At 44.9% G+C, this 18843-nt stretch overlaps 1 protein-coding gene across 9 annotated transcripts in view; it reads left to right on the forward strand.

Annotated features, from left to right (window-relative positions):
- Positions 1 to 18843, forward strand: part of LOC140902160 (uncharacterized) — a 74878-nt gene that overhangs the window by 43758 nt on the left and 12277 nt on the right. For 8 of the 9 annotated variants that reach the window (XM_073321922.2, XM_073321950.2, XM_073321989.2 and 5 more), the window contains exons 17-20: positions 121 to 241; positions 4292 to 4325; positions 8263 to 8358; positions 8796 to 8911. In XM_073321922.2, coding sequence (XP_073178023.2) covers positions 121 to 241; positions 4292 to 4325; positions 8263 to 8358; positions 8796 to 8911 — 367 coding nt within the window. Of the gene's footprint in view, positions 1 to 120; positions 242 to 4291; positions 4326 to 8262; positions 8359 to 8795; positions 8912 to 17239; positions 18813 to 18843 lie in introns of those variants that run through there. The other variant, XM_073321969.2, reaches the window with a different exon arrangement.

Below are 18843 nucleotides of genomic sequence, written 5' to 3' on the forward strand. Positions count from 1 at the left end.
CCTTTGGTCAGTGGCAGAGGAAGAGAAGGAAGAAGAACTCGCTTTAGATATGCTAAGAGAAATAACTTCAACCTAAAAAGAGCTAATTTATAAAAATGACAGTGTTTTTGTCTTTTACAGAACTGAGGATGATCTGAGTGACACTGAATTAATCACCACATGTGAGCCCTGTACTGTCTGTGAAAACCTAATTAAAGCAATGAAGATAAAGAAAATCATTTGGCCTAATAGAGATGAAAAAGTAGGTAGCAGAAAGTTTACAGCAAAAAACCATGTGTCACAGTTACAGGGCTAACTGCAACTCTGCCCCTTCTCTGAGGGCACCACCTCAAGTCTCAGACCCTGTGACTACCTCTCTTCAAGTGGAATCACATGATTTTCCCACTCGCAAATGGCCCTAGGCTGCAGTACCCTGTTTACCAAACATGTTTACCCAGCAGGTCCTACTGGGTTTAGTATCTGCTGTTCTTCCCTTTGGAAGCCTATGAGTTTCTGATTACAGTGACCTTCTTAAAAAAGCTTTCAGAGTAGCAGCCGTGTTAGTCTGTATCTGCAAAAAGAAAAGGAGTACTTGTGGCACCTTAGAGACTAACCAATTTATTTGAGCATAAGCTTTCATGAGCTACAGCTCACTTCATCGGATACATTCAGTGGAAAATACAGTGGGGAGATTTATATACACAGAGAACATGAAACAATGGGTGTTAGCATACACACTGTAACGAGAGTGATCAGGTAAGGTGAGCTATTACCAGCAGGAGAGCAGGGGGTGGAGGGGGGAACCTTTTGTAGTGATAATCAAGGTGGGCCATTCCAGCAGTTGACAGGAACAGCAGGGGAGGAGGGGGAATAAACATGGGGAAATAGTTTTACTTTGTGTAATAACCCATCCACTCCCTGTCTCTATTCAAGCCTAAGTTAATTGAATCCAGTTTGCAAATTAATTCCAATTCAGCAGTCTCTCATTGGAGTCTGTTTTTGAAGCTTTTTTCTCAAAGAATTGCCACTTTTAGGTCTGTAATCAAGTGACCAAAGAGATTGAAGTGTTCTCTGCCTGGTTTTTGAATGTTCTAATTCTTGACGTCTGATTTGTGTCCATTTATTCTTTTACGTAGAGACTGTCCAGTTTGACCAATGTACATGGCAGAGGGGCATTGCTGGCACATGATGGCATATATCACATTGGTAGATGTGCAGGTGAACGAGTCTCTGATAGTGTGGCTGATGTGATTAGGCCCTATGCTGGTGTCCCCTGAATAGATATGTGGGCACAGTTGGCAACAGGCTTTGTTGCAAGGATTGGTTCCTGGGTTAGTGGTTCTGTTGTGTGGTGTGAGGTTGCTGGTGAGTATTTTCTTCAGGTTGGGGGGCTGTCTGTAAGCAAGGACTGGCCTGTCTCCCAAGATCTGTGAGAGTGATGGGTCGTCTTTCAGGCTAGGTTGTAGATCTTTGATGATGCGTTGGAGAGGTTTTAGTTGGGGGCTGAAGGTGATGGCTAGTGGCGTTCTGTTACTTTCTTTGTTGGGCCTGTCTGGTAGTAGCTGACTTCTGGGTACTCTTCCGGCTCTGTCAATCTGTTTCTTCACTTCAGCAGGTGGGTATTGTAGTTGTAAGAATGCTTGATAGAGATCTTGTAGGTGTTTGTCTCTGTCTGAGGGTTGTGGAGCAAATGCGGTTGTGTCGTAGAGCTTGGCTGTAGACAATGGATCGTGTGAAAGCTGGAGGCATGTAGGTAGGCATAGCGGTCAGTAGGTTTCCGGTCTACGGTGGTGTTTATGTGACCATCGCTTATTAGCACTGTAGTGTTGTTTATTTAATCATATAAGTGCAAAGCATTTAAGAGGAAAGGATCTTAAAATAATCAAGGGGCCCTTGAAAGGTCTAGCTTGCCCCAGACAGCCCTGGTTCACCTTAGCTCTCGCTCCCACTGAGCGCATGCCTTTTAATCAAGAACAAATCCTGTTGTCCTCCTGTGGTCGCAGGCTTGCCTGAAACTGGTGTCTCTGCTGCTGCCACCTGTGCAGCTATGACTACACTGCCATTTAAACTTGCACTAGCTCACTGAGAGCAAGTGCTCGTATGCGCATACAAGCAGGGGAATCACACTCCGAGCTCAGAGTGTAGGCGTAGTCCCAGTCAGCCATTGGTTCCCTGACTGCCTCCCCAATCTTGGTAATCCATCTTTCACCTCGTTTCCTTTAGAAATCTCCTCCCACTCCTCCTACTTTTACAGTGGCATTAGGAGAGGCGTAACAGGACTAGCAGCTTTTTTGATGGAGTGTGTCATGGCAATTTGCATGAGTTCTGTGCCCCAGAGAATATTGTGCCTTATAGATAAGCCCCTTCATTTTCCGTTTAAACTGATTTTTTCCGAAAAATTTCTGGGTTTTACAAAAAGTATTATTCATTTTTTTCTGATTTTCAGCTTACTTTTGTATCATTCAAATATATAAAAAATAACTTGTTTTATTAGGAAAATACAATACATTGCATGAGATATATGTTTTATGATAATACATTAATCTGTGTGTTTATGCCAAGCTGCCATTCGTGTAAGGCTATGTATTAGTCTAGAAGATGCACACAATAAACAAACAGGTGCACACACAAGCTCTGACGTGCGTGTGCATCTGAACGTACTGATGAATCTCATGCCTACCACGTACACATTTCAAGCTATTAGCAGATAATGGTTTAAAGATTTGACACATGAAAATGGGAAGAAAAGGAAAATCTGTATTGGACTACATTTCAGAACACAAGGAAGTATTTGAAAGCTTTTAAAAAAACAAAAACAGGAGAAAAGGATGAAGTTGAGTGTATGCGCTGCAAAGGGAGTGGCTCAATTATTAAATGTAAATATTTATAGGCTAATAGTTCTAAGTCTACAACTGTAAATTGTTTATTCAAATGAAAAGCATTATTTGGGGATTCCAAAGACATTGTTTTCTTAAACTCAGAGGTGGCATTGTGTTTTGAGTTCTGTTTTAGTTCTGCAGCAAACCACACTGATGAACGGAATTCAAAGCATTAATCTACTGAATACTTTTTTCCCCTGTCTTTCCATCCACCCAAATAAATCCTGATATTTACCCAGAAAAATTATGAATAGTTTTTTGCACTGATTTTCACTTGTTTTTGTGGTAATAAACACTGATAATTTCCTGGGAATTAATTACATTAAATTAAAACCGAAAATTAAGGGCCCCACCTATAGAATAAATGAAACTGGAAATTTCCAGGGGTAATACCTAGCAGAATGCCTGGCAGATCTCTCCTCTTACAAGATGGGGAAATTCAAACAAGGGCTGCCTGAATATATGTGGAAAGTTTTATTTTAATATTTAATCAAAGGCTCCAGTGCATTTATTTGCATATGTAATCATAGTGCATTAAGGACCGGATCCTGCAATATTGAGGTTAATTTTACCATTGACTTCAGTGGTTACAGGACCAGGTGCTATGACTTCCATTTCATGGTGTAATTATTTTTAGCTAGCCAAAGAAATTAAATTCAAACAAAAGCATTATAACTGAAATTACCCAGGCACAAAAATCAGGAAATTCCATGATACAGAATGTGATTTTCCCCTGCACACCCTCTCCATGGCCAGACACCTTGCATGATAAAGCCATGGAGGTTTTGCTGTATTTTACAGTTTTCTGCTTTGGAAGGGGGCAGGGTTGATCCTGTATATACATCTGGGGCTCAACTGCAGCTGCTGTGTGAAACATAACTGAATTTTCTGACCTTGGTGCTTGTTAAATATGTGTCAGCTGTGATATTCCATTAACAGTGTTTCATTTAATATTTCATAGAGTGAATTAGGACTGTTATTTGGAGTCACAAGTCTCAATTTTGCAGAGATTTAACTCAGTGGGACTATGTTCACAAATCGTTCCATGACTGGGGCCAGAGGGCCTGACTCTGCAGTCACTTCCTATATACGGATATTCCTACAGTATAATTATTAAAGTAGAATGAGGACTTCTTTTTTCTGAAGATAATGCAGCTCATTGAACTAAGATCCTTTTTTAATGACTGTATAAATGATTCTGTAAAGTCATTTCAGCACAAGAATTAATGTACCTGGTTAGAGTTTGAAATAACATTATTTGACAGGCAACAACTCATGATAGTTACTATTATGCCCCACTATGAAATGAATCCAGAAGATTATTTAAAAAATTCCCTTCAGCGCAACAAACTACTAAATAGTGCCACTTTTCATTAGAAAAGTGAAATGGTCAGTATTTTCCACTCATTTATTTTCTTTTTGTTTTCTTCTAGAAGCAACCAGAAGGTGCAACTAAAGATCCAACAGGTAGGCAACTATATAAAATATGAGTGAATATTAAATGCATGAAAATACTGCTTTAGGCCACGATTGGCAAATACATAACTTTACATATGCGAAGAGACTTGTCACATATGTAAAAAGAAAAGGAGTACTTGTGGCACCTTAGAGACTAATCAATTTATTTGAGCATAAGCTTTTGTGAGCTAAAGCTCACTTCATCGGATGCATTCAGTGGAAAATACAGTGGGGAGATTTATATACATAGAGAACAAGAAACAATGGGTGTTACCATACACACTGTAAGGAGAGTTATCACTTAAGGTGAGCTATTACCAGCAGGAGAGCGGGTTGGGGGGGAATAAACAAGGGAAAATAGTTTTACTTTGTGTAATGACCCATCCACTCCCCGTCTCTATTCAAGCCTAAGTTAATTGTATCCAGTTTGCAAATTAATTCCAATTCAGCAGTCTCTCATTGGAGTCTGTTTTTGAAGCTTTTTTCTCAAAGAATTGCCACTTTTAGGTCTGTAATCGAGTGACCAAAGAGATTGAAGTGTTCTCTGCCTGGTTTTTGAATGTTCTAATTCTTGATGTCTGATTTGTGTCCATTTATTCTTTTACGTAAAGGCTGTCCAGTTTGACCAATGTACATGGCAGAGGGGCATTGCTGGCACATGATGGCATATATCACATTGGTAGATGTGCAGGTGAACGAGCCTCTGATAGTGTGGCTGATGTGATTAGGCCCTATGCTGGTGTCCCCTGAATAGATATGTGGACACAGTTGGCATCGGGCTTTGTTGTAAGGATAGGTTCCTGGGTTAGTGGTTCTGTTGTGTGGTGTGTGGTTGCTGGTGAGTATTTTCTTCAGGTTGGGGGGCTGTCTGTAAGCAAGGACTGGCCTGTCTTCCAAGATCTGTGAGAGTGATGGGTCGTCCTTCAGGCTAGGTTGTAGATCCTTGATGATGCGTTGGAGAGGTTTTAGTTGGGGGCTGAAGGTGACAGCTAGTGGCGTTCTGTTATTTTCTTTGCTGGGCTTGTCCTGTAGTAGGTGACTTCTGGGTACTCTTCTGGCTCTGTCAATCTGTTTCTTCACTTCAGCAGGTGGCTATTGTAGTTGTAAGAATGCTTGATAGAGATCTTGTAGGTGTTTGTCTCTGTCTGAGGGGTTGGAGCAAATGCGGTTGTATCATAGAGCTTGGCTGTAGATAATGGATCATGTGGTGTGGTCTGGATGAAAGCTGGAGGCACGTAGGTAGGCATAGCGGTCAGTAGGTTTCCGGTCTACGGTGGTGTTTATGTGACCATCGCTTATTAGCACTGTAGTGTCCAGGAAGTGGATCTCTTGTGTGAACAGGTCCAGGCTGAGGTTGATGGTAGGATGGAAATTGTTGAAATCATGGTGGAATTCCTCAAGGGCTTCTTTTCCATGGGTCCAGATGATGAAGATGTTATCAATGTAGCGCAAGTAGAGTAGGGGCATTTGGGGACGAGAGCTGAGGAACTTTTGTTCTAAGTCAGCCATAAAAATGTTGGCATACTGTGGGGCCATGAGAGTACCCATAGCAGTGCTGCTGATTTGAAGGTATACATTGTCCCCAAATGTGAAATAGTGATGGGTGAGGACAAAGTCACAAAGTTCAGCCACCAGGTTAGCCATGACATTATCGGGGATAGTGTTCTTGACGGCTTGTAGTCCATCTTTGTGTGGAATGTTGGTGTAGAGGGCTTCTACATCCATAGTGGCCAGGATGGTGTTATCAGGAAGATCACCGATGGATTGTAGTTTCCTTAGGAAGTCAGTGGTGTCTCAAAGATAACTGGGAGTGCTGGTAGCGTAGGGCCTGAGGAGGGAGTCTACATAGCCAGACAATCCTGCTGTCAGGGTGCCAATGCCTGAGATGATGGGGTGTCCAGGATTTCCAGGTTTATGGATCTTGGGTAGCAGATAGAATGCCGCAGGTCGGGGTTCCAGGGGTGTGTCTGTGCGGATTTGTTCTTGTGCTTTTTCAGGGAGTTTCTTGAGCAAATGGTGTAGTTTCTTTTGGTAACCCTCAGTGGGATCAGAGGGTAATGGCTTGTAGAAAGTGGTGCTGGAGAGCTGCCTAGCAGTCTCTTGTTCATATTCCCACCTATTCATGATGACGACAGCACCTCCTTTGTCAGCCTTCTTTGATTATGATGTCAGAGTTGTTTCTGAGGCTGTGGATGGCATTGTGCTCTGCACAGCTGAGGTTATGGGGCAAGTGATGCTGCTTTTCCACAATTTCAGCCCGTGCACATTGGTTGAAGCACTCTATGTAGAAGTCCAGTCTGTTGTTTCGACCTATGTAAAGTTACTCCTGTGCATAAATGTTCACAGCAGAGGCGCCTTTTCAATTTAGCTTTTTGTTCTCTTTGTTACAGTGGGACAGTCCTTTTATCTAGCATCAGTACATGAGCCCTACCAAAAGTTATTTAGGAGACTTTCTATTTTTGTATCCTATTGTTTCTTTCCCAAATTGTATCCTATCCTGTTGCCTCACCAATGAACTCTCTCCTGAGAAGAGAGGAATATACACTATACATCAAGGATCTTTCTGCGGAAAAGGACCTAGGGGTGACAGTGGACGAGAAGCTGGATATGAGTCAGCAGTGTGCCCTTGTTGCCAAGAAGGCCAATGGCATTTTGGGATGTATAAGTAGGGGCATAGCGAGCAGATCGAGGGACGTGATCGTTCCCCTCTATTCGACATTGGTGAGGCCTCATCTGGAGTACTGTGTCCAGTTTTGGGCCCCACACTTCAAGAAGGATGTGGATAAATTGGAGAGAGTCCAGCGAAGGGCAACAAAAATGATTAGGGGACTGGAACACATGAGTTATGAGGAGAGGCTGAGGGAGCTGGGATTGTTTAACCTGCAGAAGAGAAGAATGAGGGGGGATTTGATAGCTGCTTTCAACTACCTGAAAGGGGGTTCCAAAGAGGATGGCTCTAGACTGTTCTCAATGGTAGCAGATGACAGAACGAGGAGTAATGGTCTCAAGTTGCAGTGGGGGAGGTTTAGATTGGATATTAGGAAAAACTTTTTCACTAAGAGGGTGGTGAAACACTGGAATGCGTTACCTAGGGAGGTGGTAGAATCTCCTTCCTTAGAGGTTTTTAAGGTCAGGCTTGACAAAGCCCTGGCTGGGATGATTTAACTGGGAATTGGTCCTGCTTTGAGCAGGGGGTTGGACTAGATGACCTTCTGGGGTCCCTTCCAACCCTGATATTCTATGATTCTATGATCTGACTCCATCCTTTCTCTTAAAAGCAGAAATCAGTATATGGAAACTAGAAAGTTGGTGCTAACTTATATGTTCAAAAAAAGTAAAGAGGACCCTGAGAATCAGAATAGTTTAATCTTTCTGTAGGCACATGAGTTCACGAAGTAAACAACTTGAACTGCTGCTCCTCCTCATTTCAGATGCACATTAACTTCTACCCTACTAGTTATAGTCTGACTCTTATTTACTGTGATTTATTGACATACATTTGCTTAATCATGAAAGCAGTGATACATAAAATAGTCAAGTTAATGTAGAAACACTGAGTCATATAGAAAGATGAAGTAGTTTATACCTTTAATAAATATTCAACTCCTGTTAACATTAGTAGGTTATGCTTAACATTAACGAGAACTCCTCATATACATCAAGAGACATCACTGATTAGCAAAAATTGTGCAACTGTTTCTGCAGTATTTTGTAGAACTACTGTTTTTCTGTGCTATCTTGATACACATTTGCCTTATCTTATTGTATCTCCATATGTTTGTAAAAACGGTACCAATTTAAGGAATTATTTTGAGTAAAAGTATCAGACTCTTGAGGTGGATGGACTCTCTGGCTTTGGAGACTGACACTAAACTGCCTTCTGAGTGCATATTGCCTAAACATACTAATACTTTAAATTTTCCCCCACATGGAATCCCACATTCAGAAGAAGAAAATAATCCAAGAACTGAATCCTTTCAAGTAAAAGGCAGCATCAAAAAAGTCATGAGCATTTGTGATGAAAAGATTTTAGCACTCCAAGGTGAGTTTTCTGGCTTTTTAATACTTTCTCTGAGATCTGCTGAAGACTCTAATGACTTTAAGGTTTAATTCAGCAGGAAGTTTGATCAGTGTTTTTAGTCTTTCCCATACTGGCATTAGTTTAATCCAATTTTAAATGCAGTTTGAAAGTGTATGTTAGTCTAATCACTTTCAAAATCAGTTTAGTGTATCCACACTAGTCCTCCAGGAATTATCAGGTGTGTTAAATCATGTTAAGACAAAACTCTGGTCAAGAACCCACCATCCACCAAAAAGGCCTTAGCATAGTTCTGAAAAATTGTTGCAACCCATATTTCCTAGACTTACAAATTTACTTACATAAGAATGTACTTTTCTTTTAAGGAGGAGAGGAAGTTGTGCTTCTGTTTAGTTCTAAGTTTCATCAGGCAGTATTTATAGTTGCAGTTTTACTTACAGCTGATCGAGAGAAATGTAATAGAAAGGATACTGAAGGAACTCCAGTCTCAGGAGAGAAGGAAGGAAAAACAATGGAAATACAGTCACCAGCAGATGAGGGACATGCTTCTGGTCAGGTAAACACATTAAAAAAAAAAAAGAAAAACGGATAAAACCAGAAAAATATGGCTACATAATGCTTTAAATATTTATATTAGAATGGTTAAGATAGTAAGCTCTTTGGGCAAGGAACCATCCTTTAATTTTGTATTTGTACCGTACCTAACACAGTAACGTTCTGGTCCATGCCTGGGGCTTCTGTGATACTATAATACAAATAATAATAATTAATAATATGGTAAAGATAAAAACTCACTAAATTGGCCTGTGAGCATTGAGTAAAATTTTTAATGCCAAAATTTTTAATTGGTTGGAGATTATCCCTTTGACTTTAATTGTAGTTAACTTTTTGAGAAGTATGCTGGTATGAGACTGACAAATTTACCATAATTTCGTTGGCTACTGTAGCTGAGATTGCTGGCCCCTTTAATAGCAAAACACTGCCGGTCTGCCTATTAACGGAGCTTGGCCCTTTAAAACTCAGGATTCTTTTTTGAGTGCTGTCCCTGTGGGTGCTCCCCTCCAGGTCACAGTGCGTCCCGGCGCTGTTGATCGGAGATCTTCAGTAGCAGGGCCTGGTCGGGACGCACGCGCTCAGCTACTGTCTTGCGTTGTCGTTAGGGTCTTCCCGAGCACGCGCGTCCCGCCCCCCCCTCTCAGTTCCTTCTCAACTGTCGTCGGCTGAAGACGGGACTTGGGGCAGAGCTCATCTCTTCCCTGGTTACTGTGAGAAATAAGCAGAGAAAAATAGAAATAGTTAGCTAGCCATTTCCCAGTTCTCCCTTTCCTTTAGCATAGTTCGTTAGTTTAAAAAAAAATATTCCCCCCCCTCAAGTTAGTCTCTTGTTGAGACTTCCCTGGCCGCTCATACTTTCGTTATGCTGTGGTCGCCAGGGTTTAAGAAATGTGGCTCCTGCAAGGAGTCTATGCTGCTGTCTGACGGGCACTTACTCTGTGTTAAATGCCTTGGCGAGACACACGTCTCTGCCAAGTGTTTCCACTGCACCAACTTAAAAACTAGAGCTCGCCGTGACAGAGACTTGCGGCTAAAAACGCTCCTCATGGAGAAAGCTCTGCAGTCGCCTACGAAGAAGAGCAGTAAACCCTCTCCCTCACGCTCCCCTGCCAAGTCAGAACTGACCGGGAGCACGGCTTCACCCTCTCATGCGAAGAGACAGGAAGCCCTAATGGCTCCTCTCAGAGACACTCAAAAGGGTAAAGGATCTCCCGTAAGGTCTTTACCCTTGGTGCTGACAGTGCCGAGAGCAGGCAACTCTGGCTTCCCCAGCACCTCAGCAGCAACTCATGCAGGGTGCAAAAGCAGGGACCTAACTTCCTGCAGGGGGAACCTCTCCTCAGCACCAGTCCTGCCGGCACCGACAATGGACTCTGTGCTGGTAATGCATTCCACCCCGGTGCCGACAAGAATGTCAGCACCGAGCCTGCCTGCAGCCCTTGGAGCAGATTCAGACCCCCTGCGGGGCTCTAACAAACGTTTCGTGGCTCCTACAAAAGTGAAACTAAAATCACTCCGGGCTGCCGCTCACACTTCACGCTCTGCAGCAGGCCAGCCTAGGGAGCAGCAACAATTCCTGCATCAGCAAGATATCTCTGGCCCCTGAGCCTGACTCTCTGCTCCTCCACATGGAGCACTCACTGTTTAAACAGCAGCTCTCACCACCTGACCTGGCTACTTTCACTGATAGAGAACAACACACAGCAGCAGGCGGAGTTCTCCCTGCCTGAGTCTCCCCCTTCACCGGAGCCATACATACCCAAAGACATGGCGCATCATCAGAATCAGCCTCAGTTTCCCTACTTTGTCCTCCAGTGGCTGGGACCCAACTTTCCCTACCTGGTGTCCTGGCCTCAGTGGTACCCGTGGTCGGCTCCTGGCACTGCTCCTCCTTGTGCCCCTTCTACTGGACCGCAAACTCATCCTACGCCTGTATCCCCAGCTCCAATAAACATCTAGAGCTCCTGAAACCCCTCTTGAAGAGGTGGGCTATGAACCCTTCCCGGATTTACTGGCTCCTATCTTGCCATCAGCCACAGAGGATGCCCTCATGCCTCCACCTCCATGAAACATGGACGACTTTAAGGAATTCCAGGAACTTTTCAAGAGCGTGGCACTCAGCCAGGAAATCCCTTTGGAGGAAGTCCAGGAGACAGAACATAGACTCCTCAAAATCCTCTATCCCTCTGCACTCTCAAAGATCGCACTACCCATAAATGAAGCTCTCCTAGAACCAGCTGATACTCTCTGGCAGACCCCTGCCCCCATCCCATCAACAGGCAAGAAAGCTGAATGTAAATACTACGTGCCTGCGAGGGACGTCGATTTCTTATTTTCCCATCCACAACCCAATTCTCTTGTGGTGGATGCAGCGACGCAGAGAACAAAGCAGCCACACCACTGGCCCATTCTGCAGGACAAGGACCTCAAATGCCCTTACCTCCTGGGCTGCAAGGTTTATACCTCTTCTGCTCTGCAATTTAGAATTGTAAATTATTCTGCCCCCCTTGCAAGCTATGACTATGACAACTACAACAAGTTCTTTGATTTTGCCTCCCATATACTGGAGGACATGAGAGTGGACTTCAAGTTAGTCCTCGTCGAAGGTCAGTTGGTGTCTAGGATGGCACTATAAGCATCCATGGACATGGCTGATCCAGCAGCCTGCACCACTGCAGGTGATCTGCAGGTCTACCTGGCTCTCGGCATCCGGTATCCCCAAAGATTTGCAGACCAAAGTGGAGGATCTCCCCTTTGACAAAGATAAACTCTTTTCCAAAAAAACCAATGAAGTCCTTCACACAATGAAAGACTCTAGAGCCACTTTGCGCACATTGGGCGTATACCCATCCATCCCCAGGAGACCAAGGTATCAACCTTATCAGATGCCCCGCGCACAACAATATCAATATCACCGACCCCAGTATGACACTGGGAGAAACCACAACAGACCTCCTAGGCGCAGGCAAAACCAGGCGCAACCAACTACTTTCCACCTATCAGGTAACAAATAACAATTTTGAAGTGCTGGTCAGGGGTTCTGCGCAACCACCCCTTGACTCCGCCACCTATTTGCTCATTGGCTACCGCCTCCAGGCTTTCCACCATGTCTGGCAACAGATCACGCAGGACCGTTTGGTCCTGGAAATAGTTCAGTCAGGTTACTCCATCCCTTTCTTATCTTCCCCCTCCCATCCTTTCCCCTTTCCTGTCCCTCTTCAGGGACCCCTCTCACGAGCACCTTCTCCGCATGGAGGTGGCTCATCTTCTCTACCTAGATGCAGTCGAACATGTACTGACGCAACATTGGGGGAAAGGGTTCTACTCCAACTACTTTTTGACCCAAAAGAAAGGCAGGGGGTGGAGACCTATTTTAGACCAAATTAGTGCCCTAGTTTGTGTACAAAATGTACACAGTAGTGTACAAAAATTCAAGATGGTCACATTGGGCACAATAGTACCTGTGCTGGAACAAGGGGACTGGTTCACAGCCCTCGACCTACAAGATGACTATTTTCATATATTCATTCATCCAGCACACAGATGCTTCCTGTGATTCATACTTGGACACAACTACTTTCAATACAGAGTACTTCGACTTGGACTCTCCATAGCACCGTGGGTATTCTTCAAGACCCTAGCTGTAGTTGTAGCCCACCTCCGCAAACACAGCATTATATTTTTCCCCTAGTTAGCTGACTGCCTTATCAAAGCCAGCTCCTATGACGAGACGTTAAATGCGACAAACTTTACCCTCTCCCTTTTCCACAGTCTAGGCTTGCAAATAAATTTCCAGAAATCCACCCTAATACCTACACAGCAGATAGAGTTCATTGGAGCGCACCTGGACTTGATTCGAACTAGAGCCTCGCTTCCACACAAGAGATTCCTCACTATTACACATCTCATACACACGATCTCTGTTCGCCCCAGAATACAGGCACGGACCTGCCTTCAGCCTCTTGGTCACATGGCAGCCACCACCTTTGTGGTCAAATACGCCACGCTGCACATGAGATGCCTTCAGGGTTTTCATAGATTCATAGATACTAAGGTCAGAAGGGACCATTATGATCATCTAGTCCTACCTCCTGCACAATGCAGGCCACAGAATCTCACCCACCCACTCCTGCGAAAAACCTCTCCCCTATGTCTGAGCTACTGAAGTCCTCAAATCGTGGTTTAAAGACTTCAAGGAGCAGAGAATCCTCCAGCAAGTGACCCGTGCCCCATGCTACAGAGGAAGGCCAAAAACCTCCAGGGCCTCTTCCAATCTGCCCTGGAGGAAAATTCCTTCCCGACCCCAAATATGGCGATCAGCTAAACCCTGAGCATATGGGCAAGATTCACCAGCCAGATACCCAGGAAAGAATTTTCTGTAGTAACTCAGATCCCACCCCATCTGACATCTCAACTCCAACTACAAACCCAACAGAGACAGTTTCTGCAGAACACTGACTCCGCCACCGAACTTACTGGCCTCCCTACATTGGTGGACAAAACCAGAGAACCTATGCACGGGTGTTCCCTTCCATCCACACTCCCCAGTACTCATGCTTACCACGGACGCTTCCCTGATAGTTTGGGGAGTGCACCTAGGCGACCACAAGGCATAGGGCTGCTGGTCCCTATCAGAGACACGTCTGCACATCAATCTCACGCTCAGCAGACACTTCTCCGAGGAACACGAATGGGAATTACATCCCATGATACTCCGACAGCTCTTCTCCCACTGGGGAACTCCATCGATAGACCTGTTTGCCACTTCTCAAAACCGCAAATGCCATCTGTTTTGCTCCAGAGCAGGACTCAGAAACGCATCTTTAGGGGATGCATTCCTCATTCCTTGGAACAATTCCCTCATGTACACTTTTTTCCACCGATTCCACTGATACACAGGGTTCTATGCAAGCTCACAGAGGACAAGGCCCAGGTCATACTTATTGCCGCAGCTTGGCCCAGACAGACATGGTATCCCTACCTGCTACGCATGTCCATCCGTGCTCCCGGGACTCTCCCTGACAGACCAGATCTCCTCTCCCAGAACCGTGGTTGGCTTCTTCATCCACAGCTCTGGAAACTCCATCTGATGGTGTGGTTCCTTCATGGTTTCAATCCCATGAATTAGCCTGCTCGGAACAGGTCCAACACGTCCTCCTGCACGGTAGAAGGGACTCCACTTGTAACGCTTACCTGCAAAAATGGAAACGCTTCTCCATCTGGTGCTTCCACAGATGCCTAATACCCCAGACTGCAACCCTCCCTGACATCTTAGACTATCTTTTCAAACTAAAACAGGATGGGCTTTCGCTCAGTTCTATCAGAGTACACCTCGCCGCCCTTACCACCTTCTGTGACACTCTGGACGGCTATTCACTTTTTGCCCACCCCACCATGAAACGCTTCCTCACGGGCTTGCAACATCTCTACCATGGAATTCATTCACCAGTAGCCTCCTGGAGTCTCAACATAGTTCTCCGCACTCTTATGAAACCTCCTTTTGAGTCCCTGGCTACCTCATCCCTGCTCAACATGTCCATGAAAGTGGCTTTCTTGGTTGCCAGAATGTCAACGAGAAGGGTTAGTGAAATAAGCGCCCTGATGGCCTACCCTCCCTACACCATTTTCTCTAAAGACAAGGTTGCTATGTGACCCCACCCCAAATTCCTCCACAAGGTGGTGTCTACCTTCCACCTTAACCAGCCAACATACTTACCTGTATTCCATCCCAAGCCTCACACGACTCCACAGGAAGCGGCGTTACATACCCTTGATGTCCGATGGGCTCTTGCATTCTATCTTGACAGAACTAAACCATTTCATAAATCCCCTAGGCTATTTGTTTCTACTACCAAGAGATCAAAGGGTGAGGCTATCTCTAAGCAAAGACTCTCCAAGTGGATCTCGGACTGCATCAGATCCTGCTATCAGACCCAGAATGTTCAACCACCAGAGACTGCTAGGACTCATTTTACTAGAGCAATGTCAACATCCATTGCCTTCCTTCACAAGGTACCTATTACAGACATATGCAAGGCGGCCACGTGGACATCTGACCACACATTTGCCAGACATTATGCCATCACATGGGATACCATGGCAGACACCATAGTCGCCCATATGGTACTGTCTACCATTGTCCTTCAGTCCAAAAGCTCACCAACCATAGCGAGTACTGCTTCAAATTCACCCGGAGTGGAGCACCCACAGGGACAGCACTCGAAGAAGAAGAGAAAGTTACTCACCTTGCAGTAACTGAGGTTCTTCAAGATGTGTGTCTCTGTGGGTGCTCCACTACCTACCCTCTTCCCCCTACTTTGGAGTACTAATCAGATCACTCTGTGGTAGAGAAGGAACTGAGGGGGTACGGGACACGTGTGCTCAGGCAGACACTAACGACGCCGCAAGACAGCAGCTGAGCGCGTGCGTCCCGACCAGGCACTGCTACCGAAGATCTCCGATCAATGGCGCTGGGACACACCGTCACCTGGAGTGAAGCACCCACAGGGACACACATCTCGAATGACCTCAGTTACTGCAAGATGAGTAACTTTCTCTTCTGGGAGATGTAGTTCTCACAGTTGCTTGGTAATTGTGGGCAGAACTGCAGTGCATGGTGGGAGAAAAAGCAGGCTCTTTAAAGGGCAATCTTTCCTTAAAGTGCCTGGAGATGTGCGGGAGGGAGAAAGGAGAGAGGGGAGCATGTACTTGTTGGGGAGAGTTCTCTGGAAAGACCAGGCCTTGTGTGGGGCTGATCACTTATAGAACCGGGTAGGCACTGAGCCCAGGAGGATCTGTGGAAAACGTTGGTGAAGATGCAGGAACCCTGAGGAGGAGTAAGTTTCTCAGGGCCTGAGGAGACAAGACATCAAAGGACCCAGGAAGAGGTAGAGTAAAAGAAGGAAAAGGCCTGCCACAATAGAGCAATGGTGTATGCTGGAGGTGCAGGATTGCCATCAGTTTTTGTCTAGGTGCTCAGGCCGGAGCTTCCAGTGAGGATTGGAGGAAGCCCCACTTCAACCCCTGAATGGGGCTTGCCATCCCAAAAGGGCCAAAAATCATGAGTCAGGCCCTAAAAAATTAATCATGCAATTGGCTTAAAAATCATGTGTTTTTTAAGTAGGTGCTTTCTGTTTGACTTCTGAGTTTTGAGCCTTCGTTTCATGTTTTCAGTCTTTTCTCCACAACTGGAAGGGCTAGAAACTTACCCTTCTGTTTAAATGAAAGCTGAGATTCTCATTTAATCACACAACTCTAGGAGCTGGGGCTTTACGAAAAACACCAAATATCCTGAGACTTGTGATAAAATCCTGGGGAAGGGCAAAGGAAATTCTTTGTTTTGTGCTTGGCCTGTTTTTGTTTGTCTTGGAAGTGAGGCCAGAATCCAAACTAATGTAGTAGAAAGGAAACTGAGTCCTGGTGGGCAAATTGAAGTAATGCTAGGCCCATAAAGAACCTGTTATAGCTAGCTACAGGTATAATGGAGTCCATAATGTAGGATTCGACTCATTCATTTTCTTTAGGCATCTCCAGTCATGTGTCATGCGACTCTTATTAGAAAGCAATTGTAAAATTTCTGTAAAATTTCTTATAATGTAACTATTGTTTCAGTGGTTAATTGTATTATCTTTGTGATTATCAATAACTGGGGCAGAAAATAGCCCCAAATATGAGTGATTCCTTTCAAAGTTTTGAAGTGGCAGTATCAATAATTCAGAACCAATCATTCACATAACAAATTTTCTGTGAGCAGTCTGATTTTCTTGAATGTCTTCATTATTTGAAATTCTTTACTTGTTTGTTTGAATCATTCTTGAGCTATAGATTGTTCACTAACTGTTCACTGTGAAAATTTAATATCTGAAGTTCAAGTGGTGTTGATTAGTTCTGAGGGAGTACGTAAGTCACATGGTAAATTTCTGTTCCACGACTGGAGGAACATAACTTCTAGAGTCAGGTTCTTCATTGAGTGGTGTCCCTGTGGGTGCTCCATTTCAGATGGCGGTGCGTCCCAGCGTTGTCGATCGGAGATTTTGCTAGCAGTGTCTGGTTGGGGCGCGCTTGCGCAGGAGCTGTCTTGTGGCGGCACTGATGCCTCTTCGGGCACGTGCATGCACTGACCCCCTCAGTTCCTTCTCAACTGTCCTCGGCTTGAGATGGAGTCTGTTAGCAGATTTTAGTTAGATTTTAGAGATTTAGGATAGTACTTACAGTGTTAATAGTGAATAGTGATTTTAGAGATTTAGGATAGTACTTATAGTGTTAATAGTTAGTTTAAGCTTGGATTTAAGTAGATGTAGCTTTTACATTTCTTTCTCCCCATCCTCAGAACCTTGAAGAGGGACAAAAACAAAAATGCCTGGATCACCAGATTTTAAAAAGTGCACATCTAAGAAGGATGCCATGCTGGTCTCAGACAGACATTCACTCTGTGTCTGCTGCCTGGGGGAGTTGCACATCCCTCAAAAGTGTGCTCACTGTAGTAACCCAAAGGCAAGGGCAAGGAGAGATAGGGATCTCTGCCTAAAATGCATCCTAATGGAGAAAATATTGACCCCTCGAAACGGAATCCACAAGTGGCTCCCCTGCGGCCATGTCACTGGACAGAGCTAGTGCCTTGTCCTCAGAGAAATCAAGGAAGAGAGCGTTATCATCTCCAAGCTGAGAACCTTTAAAAAAGAAACAGTCTCCGGCGAGATCCGTGCCCTCGATGTCAAGCTTCTCTAGAGTGAGCACCTTCAATACACCAGGCACCTCCAGCACCATCTGCCAGGGGACCTCTGCCGGCAAAGTTAAGTAGTCGAGCAGCAGGCACCATTCAGCCTCCTCCTCCTACTCCACGGCATCCTCTACCCCAGCGAAAGGAATGGCACCGCAACCGATGCTGCAAACCATGGCACCCCCTCCAGCACTGATGATAGTGGCACAGAGCATAGAACAACCTAGTCAAGACACCACGGTGCCGAGAAAGGCCACACACAAGTGATTGGCACCGAAAGCAGTGGCACCGCAAACAGTAGCACCAATGTCTGCCGAACAAACTTCAACAACTCGGATTGCATCTGCACTGACTCTCCTCTACTTGGCACGGCGGATTCGCCGGTACCTACGGCACCAGACCAACCCCACTCTCCCATCGCACTACCATTTTCAAGAGATGAAGAAGATGAAGAAAAGGAAGCTGTCTTCTTTTCTGACCATTCTTCCCCAACAGCAACCAAATACAAAAGAAAATCAGACCCAAACAAGGGTCTACCACCAGGGCTGGCTAACCCCTGGATATGCCCATCCATGCCATTCCAGTTACAGTGGCCACAATGGGACCCATGGGCAGCTTTTAGGGCGCAGTTCCGACAGCCTACATCCGTGAACAGAAAAACCATAAAATCAGCATCGACTTCAGTACCCGAACTCTCTGAAGCCACAGAGGAAGGGGAAGAAGAAAGAGATATCACATTAGAACATGGTGAGCCTCTAGAATACAACCCCTCATGCTCTATGGATGAAAGTTATACCCACAACTACAATAGCCCCAATGACTTCAAAAACCTCTAGGAGCTTTTCGGGGAGTGGCACAGAGCCAGAACATTCCTCTAGAGGAAGTACAGGAGACACAACACTAACTCCTGAAAATACTCCATACATCAGCTTCCTCCAAGATCCCCATCCCCATCAATGATGCCCTCCTGAAACCAGCAGACATTATGTGGCAAACACTGGCCTCCATCCCACCAACCAACAAGTGCATGGATAGGAAATACCACATGCCAAATAAAGGGATGGAATTCCTATTTGCGCACCCATCACCAAACTCCTTGGTGGTGGATGCAGTAAACCAAAGAAACAAACAATATAAATCCACTCCTCAAAACAAAGAATGGAAGAGACTGGATCTTCTAGGCCAAAAAGTGTACACATCAGCTACACTGCAAT

The sequence above is a fragment of the Lepidochelys kempii genome, chromosome 1 (genome assembly GCF_965140285.1).
Source record: "Lepidochelys kempii isolate rLepKem1 chromosome 1, rLepKem1.hap1, whole genome shotgun sequence".
Lineage (NCBI taxonomy): Eukaryota > Metazoa > Chordata > Testudines > Cheloniidae > Lepidochelys > Lepidochelys kempii.